Source organism: Heterocephalus glaber, unplaced genomic scaffold (genome assembly GCF_053883595.1).
Source record: "Heterocephalus glaber isolate CG9 unplaced genomic scaffold, H.glaber_assembly_v1.0 deba00001600, whole genome shotgun sequence".
Classification (NCBI taxonomy): Eukaryota; Metazoa; Chordata; class Mammalia; order Rodentia; family Bathyergidae; genus Heterocephalus; species Heterocephalus glaber.
The window spans coordinates 13053533-13066533 of record NW_028258372.1 but is presented as its reverse complement, the minus strand read 5'-3'; the positions used below and the strand labels follow the sequence as shown (position 1 = coordinate 13066533).

The 13001-nt window shown below is 38.5% G+C and overlaps 1 protein-coding gene across 1 annotated transcript; it reads right to left on the bottom strand.

Annotated features, from left to right (window-relative positions):
• Positions 1 to 1360: 1360 nt before the first annotated feature.
• On the bottom strand, positions 1361 to 12950 carry Cacybp (calcyclin binding protein). Its single transcript, XM_021265397.2, has 6 exons — positions 12580 to 12950; positions 8430 to 8649; positions 7015 to 7111; positions 6694 to 6793; positions 5296 to 5393; positions 1361 to 2310 (listed from the first exon to the last, which is right to left on the bottom strand). The coding sequence occupies exons 1-6, from the start codon at positions 12598 to 12600 to the stop codon at positions 2154 to 2156; spliced, it is 693 nt and encodes a 230-aa protein (XP_021121056.1). The 5' UTR covers positions 12601 to 12950; the 3' UTR covers positions 1361 to 2153.
• Between the last annotated feature and the right edge of the window lie 51 nt (positions 12951 to 13001).

The following is a 13001-nucleotide window of genomic DNA, read 5'->3' as shown; positions in this document are numbered from 1 at the left end:
TTCAATCTTCTGCACATATGCAAATTCTTGTCATTTTTGTAAAGATCCTAGAAACTTTGAGCCAGAGGATAAATACATATTGTTATGGTTTATATCTACAGGTTCCCCCAAAGCCTCATGTGCTCATAGGTAGGGCTTTCTGGAGGTAGCTGGATCATAGGTGTGATAGTCATCATTGGATTAGTCCACTGATGGGTTTACAGCTGGGTGTGATGTTGGGTAAAGCCTAGTTGGAGGTGGGTCACTGGGGACTCGGCCTAGGTGTATCCCTCATTCCTCCCTTAATGCCTTTCTGCTTCCTGCCTGCCATGCTATGAGCTCTTTCTACTGTGCCATGCTGCCGGCCTTGGAGCCAGCCAAGTATGGACTGAAGCCTCTACAAACCGTGAGCGAAAATAAACCCTTCCACTTTCCAATCGTTTGGGTATTATGTCCCAGCAATGAGAAAGTAAGACACAGGTATAATTATGACAGATGCTACCAAATAACCTTCCACATGACCTTTTCCTTTCATTCCCATGTCTTTTTCCATAGCCTCAACACTCAATACAATCAGTGTATGAAACGAGTTTTTCCAGTGAGAAGAAATAGTGTGGTTTCTTAGTATTTCTTTTCTTGAACAAGGTGAGCACTTCTTTATGTATTAAAAGTTATTTACCTTTTTCTCTAAAATAGTCATAATTGCTGGAATCACTCAACGTGTTGTGGTCATGGTAGGTTTGTTTCTTGCCATGTAAATATGTAGCTAATATTATCAAGATTTAGTTTTATTCCTCTTAGATTTCAAGTCTTCAAATATAGATTTCAAGTCTTGAAATATAAATTTCAAGATTTCCCCCTTATCTTTGGCTGCAGTGAAATTCCATGTTGTTTAGTACTTGCATACTTTCATTTTTACATTTAGATCTTTTGATGCTTACAGAATGTAATCCACGTGGCTATTTTTAATTGTGTCAGTCTCATTAAAACCAATTTTTCCTCTACTGTTTTTGAAGAGCCATTTACTATACTCTAAAACTTCCATATACATTGTTTATTCTGGCCTTTTTATTCATGTGCCAATATCATAATTAAGCACTATAATGTGTTTCAGTATTTACTAAAAGTTATCCTAAATACAGGCTGTTTTTGTTAATTTTAAATTCTAACGCTTTTACCAAATTCTTACTAATTGTAGTTTTGGTTGATACACTTGATTTTCCCTCTTTGTATCCAACTGCTTTCTCTTAACTGTACTGGCGATTATCTCCATTACAATGCGTTGATGAAGATGACGGGGTACCTTCCTCTGCCTTTTGATTTTAAGAAAACCTAACTTTTCTGTGTGACATACTTCTGGACAAACACATAGTAAAAACTATTTTGTTACATAAAAATCCAACTTTATTGAACACAGGAATAGATGGATTTTCAAATTATTTTTGCTTTATGGTTATTAGTATCTGACCCATGGTAGTACTAACTGCTACTATATGAAGATGCTTGTCTATTCTTAATTCTATATTCATAAACAAATATATTTAAATCTAGAGAGAAACATTTGTGACTGGCTTATTAGTGCATGGTAATCCCTGCTATATGTACTGCTCAAGCTGGTAATAAGGGATCATCCATTCTACAGCAAATTTGAAGCACAGGCACAAATTTGAATTTTATACAAAAATTCAGTTTTACTCTTATTCATACATTAAGTGGGAGCTGACATCTGTAACTTACAGGCAAGCAAATACTTTTGTTTTCTACCTCCTAGCTGAACAAAAACACACATAATGTTTTTAGACAAGACTTGGTTGTTTTTTTGGTTTTTTTTTTGTACCAGGGATTGAACTCGGGTCCTTGTGCTTGCAAGGCAGGCAGCGGAAACACTGAGCTAAATCCCCAGCCCTAAGACTTGGTGTTTGTATTTCAATGAGAATAACATATAACCCTTCCTTAAACAAAATGACCAGGGTATAATGAAACCATCTTTGGAGGAAATGTTTAATATGCATATCTTATTTAAATAAATCCTCCAATAAGAAATGGAAAATTCATTGCCTTTACTTTGAAGGCTTTGCAGTTATCTTCCAAATTTAAATGTGCAGCTCACCAACATTCCGTTATTGGAAATAGCAGTATTTCCACATAATAGTTCTCCAAAGGACTTAAAAGTCTCAAAATTCTGTGTCTCCTTTGGCTTGCTTCTCTCTTGATTCCACCCAGGCTTTATTAATGGTTCGCTTCATATCATCATCTCCATCTTCATAAATTTTCTTTAGAACATTCATTAATCCCTCACTAGGATCTGTTTCAGCATCATAGGATGGCTTTCTGTTAAAAAGAAAACACAAAATGGAAAAGTCAACACATGGAACCATACAATTTCAGGTTGGTAACAGAGAGGCAGAGATAAGAGGAAGCCAGATTATCCAATCAAAATATTCACAATCAGGGGCCGGGGATTTAGCTCAGTGGTTTTGCCACCTGCCTTGCAAGAGCAAGGACCCGAGTTCGATCCCCGGTAACAACAACAAAAAAAACCTCCTACAAAATATTCACAATCAGTAGAGTACACAGAAATTCATCTTAATAATACACATGTACAAAACTTGTACACAGAGCAGGAAGAGTGGTCATCAAAATGGAAGGCATTACCATGGGATGCTGGCATTTCAAGTGTTTTTTTTAAGCAGAAAAACTAAGTATTTACTTTTCTGGCTTATTTTTAATTTTTAAAACCAGGTTTCATTCACATTAAAAATGTTTAAGCCACCTGCTGCGCAAGCGCAAGGACCCAAGTTCGATCCCCGGTACCAAAAAAAAAAAATGTTTAAGGGAAAAACCACAAACACATTACACATGGACACATACTGAGACTCACACATCTTCAATTAGAAAAGCCTGTCTCTTAAGCCTGAGATACATGGATCTGAGCCTGGTGGTTAAGCCTGGTGGCTTAGATGGAGCCAATTAACCATTCATTCAATTCATAATTATTCAATAATATTATTCAGTTCATAAAGGGGCACCCTCTACTCAGGCATTTCTGTCTAGACTTAAAATCAATCTCACAGTCTGATAAGCCTAACTCTAACCAACCACATCTCCAATGCATGCTGGCTAGCAAGGGGTGAGAAAGAAATGTGGACAGCTATATGATTTAATATAGTACATTACTACTGAAGAAGAAGAAATCTAAAACAGAACAACTGACAAGATAATAGAAGTATCTTTTTTTGTCTGTTTTGAGAGGTCTCACTGTATAGTTCAGGCTGGCCTTGAACTCACTATGTAGTCCAGGCTGGCCTCAAACTCATGGCAATCCTCCTGCCTCAACCCCCCAAGTGCTGGAATTACAGGTGTGCACCACCATGCCTGGCTGAAGTATCTTTTCATGAGTTTTTTAAAGTCATTATTAAGGATAAAAATATTCTTATATTTTTCATTCTAAACCAATGATAATAAAAATTATATCAGAAATGTACCCCAAAAGTCTCGTGTGTTCAGAGATGGAGCTTTCAAAAGGTAGATTAATGCACTGAGGAGTTCATAACTAAATGTGCTGTCAGGTGCAGGCCAGGTGGCGTTAGTAGGTCAATGGAGATGTCCCTTTGGAGACTATGTCTCCTTCTTTGGCTCTTCCTAACCTGTTCTACTTCCTGGCCACCAGGAGCTAAGCTGCTTTGCTCCACCACACCCTTCAGTGACGATGTCCTGCCTTGAAGCCAGCTGACCATGGACTGAAACTGTGAGCCAAAATAACCCTTCCGCTTTTAACCACTCCAGTTTACCCTGAGTGTCACTTGGGCAGTGTATTTATTTATGTACTGACTATCCCAAGCATGGCTTGGGCAGGCATCATTTCAACCAGTTGATTCTTGTTTGCACGAGATACACTTGTACATCTGTTTATTTGATTTATATTGACGTTATTGCATTTTTAAAATTTAAAATGCTGAATTCACCTTTGATGTTTGTTTCTAGTAAGTTCTGGTTGTTTTCATATTTTATTTGTGAACAATATCCTATAATATTGTGCTATAATCTATAAAAACTCTTATATTAGATATAACTTTGATACTTCAGAACTCAATGATACTCATTTACAATACCATAGGGACACATTTGGGACAACGACACTGAGTAGGAAGGAAGTGCCAAAAAATCTGCAAAAGAAAAAACTGAAAAAGGAGAAATGTTAGTGTATCAGAGAGAAAAAGTCTGTGTTATGAAACAGAAAGACAAATAAGACATCTCCTTATTGTCAACTATTCATAATACAGAAATGATGGAACTTGAAAGAAGAAATGAAACTAAAAAGATCCCAATAGTGGTCAATTATAACAATTCTATGGGTAGTACTGACAGTTAACCAACATTTAACAAGCCATCCTGTAATCTAAAAGCAAGGAAAAAAATATTATTATAAAGTATTTATGCACCTTCTGGACCAAACAATATGGAACTCGTTTGTTATTTATTCAAAACAAGGGGGTTCAAAAAATCATTTACAATTTAGATTGGGTCTAATAGACCAAATAATGAAAAATACAGGGTAGCAAAACACCAACCAGGACATCCATCATCGACGTTTTCACCATTAGGTTTAGAGGGTTGACATTTTATTGAAATTAGATCACCCACAAAAAAACAAGGAAAGGCCAACACAACAGTGTAATGTGTTGTTCAAAGAAAGACAATAATGGAAAAAGAATTCAGAAAGACTGTAGATACTACTGCACAGATTGCATTATGCATTGAATGTTTTAATATATACTATACACAAAAATTACTGAATAAATTTGATAAAATTGTCATTTTATATTTCCTATTCTCTTATAAAAATTAACCAAAAAGGAGGCAATTTTTGGTCATCTTGTATCTAAATAATTGGACTGGTGAGTGGTTAAGTTGCAGATGTCAGTATTTTGTCCCAGCAGTGGGAAAGCTGTCCAGTAAAAAAAAAAAATCTGAGGTATAAAAACACAACATGGACATCTGAGCCTTTCTGGAGCCCCTGGAACAAAGTACTGGAACAGACCCAATGAATGCAGACACTCCTCTATGTCCAGGAGTAAGAACCAGTACTAAGGAGCTAATGGCAAGTACAAAACCTTCTTAAAAACCAACCTGCCAGGCACATGTCCTTGTCAAAAAGGCTCTGAGGGTTGAAAAGAGATTAAGACAATGAAGTTAGTGAACACCAAGAGATAAATGGTCAAATCAAACTAAAGCTCACTCTATTATCCACAGTCAAACTACAATCCCAGCCAAGAATATGGTTAAAATCCTTAAAGAAATGAGAAGCAGACTCACTCTTTTTCTTTGCATTCTTTTTCAACCTGAGTCAAGTATTCCCATCGCGTGTTTTCTGCTTTCTTTCTACATAAGATAAGAACTGTATCAGTCTTGATCTACAAGAAAAGTGGGAAAAGTACAAGGATGATTATTTAGAGAACCATTATTTTCTCAGTGAAGTACCTAACATGTGTAGGACTTATTCTATGTGCTAGTACTACTTTTATTTATTTTTCCCCGATACCGGGGATCGAACTCAGGTCCTTGCACTTGCCAGGCAGGTATGGTGCCATTACTAACCCTGGCTAGTAATACTTTTATGAATAGGCTAGAATCTGAAAATTCATTGAGGGCCAAGTCCATAAGTAAGTAAAATCTGAACATCTTCAAAAACTGGTAAGTGCAACTCTCCCCCAGAAACAACAACAAAAAACAAAACAAAAAAATACTAACTGTAATCAAGACAGAGTGTTAATGGGGGGAGTGGTGGGTGAGAACTTCATTAGGAAGGCTTTTCTGAGACAAAGTATGAATGGAAACCTAAGATCCAGCAGTTGCAGAGCAAGTAGAATGGCTCCAAGATGAGATGAGCTTGGTGTGTTTGAAGAAAAGGTGGCTGAATTTTAGTGATTAAAGGAAAGAATGATACAGGGTAAAGTATTTGGAGGGTGAGAAAGGAAGGAGTAACACAATTCTTTCAACAATGATCAATGTAACTCCTAGGAGTCTTCTGAGTATTCCGTCATCGGTGAGACTGGTAGAAGAAGGCCTCAGTGTGATATAAACTAATCACTACACTGTATTTTAATATTACTTTTAAGCTGTTATAGATAACACAGAATATTTATATATCCAATGCACTAAGCCTCATTTATTCAAACTGAATAGAAAAGAACTGTGTCACCTGTGAAAAGCTGGATAAGTTTAAAAAAAAAAAAAACTTCTAGTATTTTTATAGCTTCTACTACAATTAGGTTTAGTACTTAGGACTCTCTTTTATGTATCAAAACCTTATGTACAACATCTCTGATAACAGCTACCATTAATTTAGGGACTTTATATCCCCCTTACTTAATGCAATAGTCTTATAACAATCTATTCCACAACATGAGCTGGCAAATATTTACTGTGAAGAGCTAGATAGTAAATATTCTCTATTGTGGGCCTCGTGGTTCTGTTGTAGCTACTTAACTCTGCTGGTGCAGTACAAAAGCAGCCACAACCAATATACAAAGAATGGCTATGTTCCTGTAATGCCTTAGTTACAAAACAAGCAGTGGGCAGCAGTTTGCTGGTACCCTAGTATAGTGGATAAACTAATTATCTAGTTATCTCAATGCTAAATCTGCCAGGTTCAATTTAATGAGGGATCAAAAATTATGACTCTAAAAAAATCAATCAATCAATCATACTCACTTTTTTTGAACTGCCTTCCACTGAGATGGGTTTTAAGAGATTGTTCACAGTCATAGAGTAACTCTTCCCATTTAGATTCTTTACCAAAAGATCAAATGACCTAAAAACAATGGTGAACGCATTATCTTTACAATTCTCGTTAAAAAAAAAAAAAAAGCCACCATGTACATTTGACTATGCCATATGATTTCCACATCCCTTCAAAGCAGATATAAAACATAATCCTAAATTTGAGTAGAATTTTAGAAACTATACAGAAAAGAATCCTATGACAAGGCTGATTCTTTATCATCATTCTTTCCCATTATGAGGAAAACTCACCTCTCTGTGAAATGCACCTGCACATTCTCAGCAGGAACTTGATGAACTCCAGTTAAGGTAATGTAGATTTTCACAAACTTATCTGACTGATCCCATCCTACCAACAAGAAGCACAAGATGGGTCACAAGTCTCTCAAACTGTGTCTAGAACAGCAAAATGCATGTGGTTCATAATAAAACTCAGCAATGAAATAGAAACCAAAACTACAGATATTCTTTGTTTAATGACTGTTAGGACACCTTTTTTGTACAGTTCTATACATCTTGTTTACAGATCCTTAATGTCTTTTTTTGTATACCACACCTTGTTTATACAGTAATATATAATTTTTGCTGATAGTACTACATAGTATAGTACTGCAGTTTTTATGTTGTTATACCTTGTTGTACCTTGGTTCACAAACTTAATTCTTTCCACGATTCTGGTTTCAAATTGAATGGGACAAGAATCAAATCAAATTCAATGGTTAGGCTCAATGTTGACCTTTTGGGAAATCTGCTTCGCGCCTCATCCAAAATCGAACCAAAATTGTGGAAAGGATTAAGTTTGTGAACTGAGGTGCCACTGTACATTACAGTTCTGCATTTAGTCATCAAGTTGGGAGTTTGCTCTGACCATTTCTTTGTTCTGAAAGTGTAATGTGTATACTATGTACAATTCCTCATTTAGCAGCCAATTCATTTAACATAGGACCTCAACTCGGTCATTAAATGAGCAGAGTCTGTATAAACTTTTTAGATGAAGAAACTGATCCTCAAAACAATTAAGTACTTGAAGTGAGGCATGTAACTGGTAGCAGAACTTAGTTTCAAATTCCAATTTTTAAAACAAAGCCTAGGTTCTTTTTATTCCTTAGAATAAAATTGTGATTGTTCTATTCTTTAAGATTAGCTCAAGGGGCGTGCTTCTAGCACTTGGGAGGCTGAGGCAGGAAGATCGCCACTGGTTTGAGGCCAGCCTGGGGTACTAGTTAAAGTTCAAGGCCACTCTGACCTATATAGTGAGATTCTGCCTCAAAATAACAACAAAATATTAACTCATTTAGTCTTTTGGGGAAATAATTTTGACCTACACCTAAATATTGATAATTCTCCTCTAAGCTGGATGGCTAAACATCAATACTGTCTACTTCTATAATTTCCACTTCTCTAAGCAGTCTACATGCAATTCTAGTTTCCTCAATTCCTCTCCAGGACAAGGTAAAACAAGCTTAAAAGACTCCCAATTCTTCCAAACTTGTTTATCTAACCAACTAACATCCAATAAATACCATTTCAGTATGTACTGTCAACCTGTGGTCTAATCTGGATGAACTCTGTCAACATAAAAAGCATAAGCCACCCAAAAGTATGTATCAGCAACCTGGGAGGGTGCACTCTGCTCCACGGAGAACTGGATGTGGGGGAAGTCATACCGTAATTACTGATTTTCACAGTATATCCTGTTGTGGTGGGAGCAACCAGAGCAGCTGGCTTTTCATTGTCAAGAAATTCTGGTTTCTTTTGTGATTTTTGTTGCACCTTATTCTTTATTTCTGTTTCAATCTTGGATTTTTCTGCTGTCAGGGCATCTCGTACTCTCTTCCTAGTGGCCTTTTCCAACAACACCTTTACCTCTTCTAGATCATTCTGCAACTGTGTTAAAATAGAAGGTAAGTTAGCTATGGTTAAGACTTCTCATTTCAACTCACTGAAATAAGAACTAAAAATTAGTAAGTTCATCAATATTTTCCAGGATTGAATTGCAACTTCAGTCTTTTCCACTAACTTACTGGATTTTAAATAATCAAGCCTGCCGTTTTTTGTTTTTTTTTTAAAGGAAAACAATCTTGAATCAATGACAGGTAATCAATCCACTTTGAATTTTCCAGTTTAATTTATTTAGAACATTTTATTTACAAGAAACTTGGGCAATTTATAAGAAAAAAACACAAATCTTTTTTAAGGAGGGTTCAGAGTTCCTTGTAACATTCAGTCTAGAATCCTAAGATGTTAGAAACATTTTACTATTTTTTTTCTTTGTTGGTACTGGGAATCAAACTCAGGGTCTCGTGCTTGCCAGGCAGGCGCTGCACCGCTGAGCTACATCCCCAGCCCAGAAACTTTTTACTATTAAAAGAGAATCCATACTGACTGGTCAAGTGCTACAGCTACCTGGCTGAGGTAAGGAGTACTCTACTTTCTTTCTTTCTTTTTTTTTGGTACCGGGGATTGAACTCGGGCCCTTGCGCTTGCACAGCAGGCGACGAAATCACTGAGCCAAACCCCCGGCCCTACTTTCTTTTAGTGATTGGTCCTAATTGATCATTCTATCCACATACCTCACATAAAAAGTTTGAACTAGGGCCAGGGATTTAGCTCAGTGGTTTCGCCCCCTGCTGCGCAAGCACAGGGGCCTGAGTTCAATCCCGGGTACCAAAAAAAAAAAAAAAAAAAAAGTTTGAACTATAGATAAAGAAAAAAATTCTGCTTTTAAGAAAACATCTTGTTCGGCACTTAAGTCAGTCTTTATGGTCAAAGTCTGGGTTTGGTTGCACAGAAGGGAAACTCCAAATGATCCAAAATGCAATGAACTCTTGAAAACTAATTGAAGACTGAGTTCTTCTCACATATCACTTAATACATAACCTATAAGTCCTTCCTACTTTCTGCCCAAAACATTGATTTGCTTGATACTAGCAACGTGACTTAAAATTAAAAGGCTTGAGATAAGATCTTCAAGCTGGGCATGGTGGCACACGTCTGTATTCCCAGCACTCTGTGAGGCTGAGGCAGGAGTGCAAATTCAAACCCACCCGGCACAATTCAGCAACTTAGTAAAAACCTGTCTTCAAAAGTTAAATAAAAGGGTGGGGGAGGCAGGTGAGTGTAGCTCAGAATGAAGGGCGAGCTGTTCAACCCCCAGAGCATTAAAAAACTCTTTAAATGCTAAGTTTATAGTGTCAGAAAACAACAGAATTTAAAGCCTGTTTTTTATTAACCTAATGCAGTAACAAACATAATAGTTTTCCTTTACTCCATCTTTTATTATATCATTTAATTCAGATGCCCCATCTTGCTAATCTGTAACAGATTAATACAGTACAAAAAAAATCCAGTTGTACCCAGTGCCTATCCACAATCTCCCCTCCAAAAAAACCTCATCTCACATAGACCTCCCCAAATCTTTTGAAGCTAGAATCAAAATGTTTATGTTCAAAATAATCTTTTTATTATAATGGTTTCAAAAATTCATGCTAATTCTAATAAAGTCATAAAAATACCAATGTATAATGAGTGTATTTGTTCCCTGAGCAGGGGTTTAACAAAAACAAATAAGATACACACGAAAGCAACTTCTAAGTTGTACCTGCAGACTTGAAAAGAGCAATGACGATCCCATCAGTCCCATACTCTAAAGTTATCCTAGGTAGGGTACTTTCTGATCTAATTAGTATGCCACCTTTCTAGCTCTCTGGGCAAGCATTTGTTTCATATATGAAAAGATCCGCCTTTTATTCCTATTCCTTTATCTCTTAACCTCCTTAATTATTCATGAGGGCCCTTAAAACCAAATTGTGGCATAAAGAAGGATAAACTTTAATCATTTGTAGGAAAATGGATGCACCTTGAGATAATAACATTAAGTGAAATAAATCAGACACACAAACTTAAACATCACATGTCTTCTCTTATCTGAGAAACCCAGAATATAAAGAGCAAAATAAAAAAACAAAAAAGAAAATAGGGAGATAGAAACCTCTTGCAAAAGGAAAAAGAGCCAAGAGATGAAAGGAATGGGGAGGAGGGAGAGGGGAAGGGGATGAAAACATAATTAAGAGGTGTTATATACAAGCACCAATTCCCCAGGAGGAATGTAATCATCATGCACCAATTCCCCAGGAGGAATGTAATCATTAACTACTGTAAACACGTACTAATAAAAATAATTGAAAAGAAAATTACAAAAAAACCCCAAAAAACCAAATTGCAGCCCAAGTGGGCAAAGCACTTGAACGGACTTTGCTGCAGATGTACCAATGGAAACCAAGCACAAGAACGATGTCCAACATGTCTGGTCTTGGGAAAACACCAAATCCATGGGACACCACTTCACATCTACCACAATGGAATAATAAACACAAAACCAAAAAAGCCCCAGAAAATGGACCCTTCATAACATTTCTTGTGGAAAAGTAAAATGGTACAACCATTTTGGAAACAATTTAGCAGTTACCCTATGATCCAGCAATTCCACTTCTAGGTATATACACCAGAAAACTGAAAACATGTCCTCAAAAGACTTGTACACAAATATTCACAGCATCATTCCCAACTGTCAAAAAGAGGAAAGAACTCAAATGCCCACCAACTGATAAATAAGCAAAACAAGCTAGATTTGTACACTGGAATATTATTCAGCCATAAAAAGGAATGGTGTATGACTGATAAATGCTGATACAGATAAACTGGAAAGCATTACACTAAGTGAAAAGGGCCCCAGAACAAAATGCCACACGGACCAGGTTCCATGACATACTTACAATAGGCAAATCCATAGACACAAGAGGTTTCTTTTGGTACCGGGGATCAAACTCGGGTCCTTGCGCTTGCGAGGCAGGCGTCGGAGCCACTGAGCTAAATCCCCAGCCCACAAGGTTTCTTGATAGCCAAGGACTAGCGGGAGAGGTGAATGGACACAACTGTATAAAGGAGATTTAAAACTAGTTTTTACATTTTGAGGTGATGAAAATATCCTGGTGATGGTTGCACAATACTGAAAGCCACCAAGTCGTACACTTTAAAATAGTTAAAAAGATAAATTTTACCTCAAAACAAAAGGAAAGCGGCCCGGAATGTTTACAGATCAATAGGAGCTACCCACGTGTAGTAAATCCACACTCTCGAGGGCACTCGGTACCCAAGGCTGGTCGCCAACTAGACACCCAGACTAATTCTTCAACACAAACCCTCAATTTTTCTTCACTTACGGTAGATTTTTCTTTAACTTAGAGAAATCTAAGCTATTCCAGTATTTGTTCTTCAAATGGAGAGACATTTTCTGCAAAACAAATCTGAACAGACCCTCCACACTAACACTACAGTATCACATACTTGTCATCCTACATGGGCCAAGAAGAGTGCAATGCCATTATTATTTCCATTTTTTCACCGAGCAAGCCAAGTCTCCAAAAAAGTTACCTACCCTCAAGAGTTTACAAAAAAAGTTTTAAAAAAGAACCATTCAATTTCCCACTATTAGTAACAACCAACTTTCCAACTGCTTTTAAAAAATACACATATAGCAGGCTGCGGTTGGCCACGCACTGGCTCAAACGTTTAGAAATAACGCCTAACACAGCCACTGTGCGAAGCAGACACCGCGGTGGAGAGAGAAGAACCTGCCTAGCGCAACACAGCCCCTGGGCGGGCACCGGACACCTCGCAAGGGACGCGCTCAGCCTCCGCACCCGTCCAGCCCTTAGGCAGCTTCCTGTTCGCCGCAGCTCGACGCGAGAGGAAAGGGCCTCGGGAACGCAGGGGGACGCACGCCTCTTGCCCGCGGGCCGGGGCCGAACCCCTTACCTCCTCCAAAGCTGAAGCCATGGCCGGGCTGGGTCAGACCGGAGGCCAGAGCAGCAGGCGTGCACGCAAGAACAGGATCCAGCGCGCTCTCCGCGAGCGTAGACCACAGCAGCGCAGGCCGCGGGACCCGCAGCTGCGCGCACACCAGACTTGCGCGAGATCGCGGCCCGCCCTTTGCACGCCACGGCTCTGGAACGTTCGCGAGGCCGTCACAGCCCACCCCAGCGCCGCCTGTTTCACTCAGCCACCCCCACCCCCACCCCCCGCTTGGCCCGGCCCGCCCGTCCAGCCTCCGAGCAACGCCTAACTCTCGCGAGGGTACCGGGCAATTCGAGAAAAGCAACGCTCCTTCCTCCCCGCCCGCAATTGTACGCCCCGGCTGCGCAGTCGCAGCTCGGAACCGCTACTTTAACCCGGCCCCG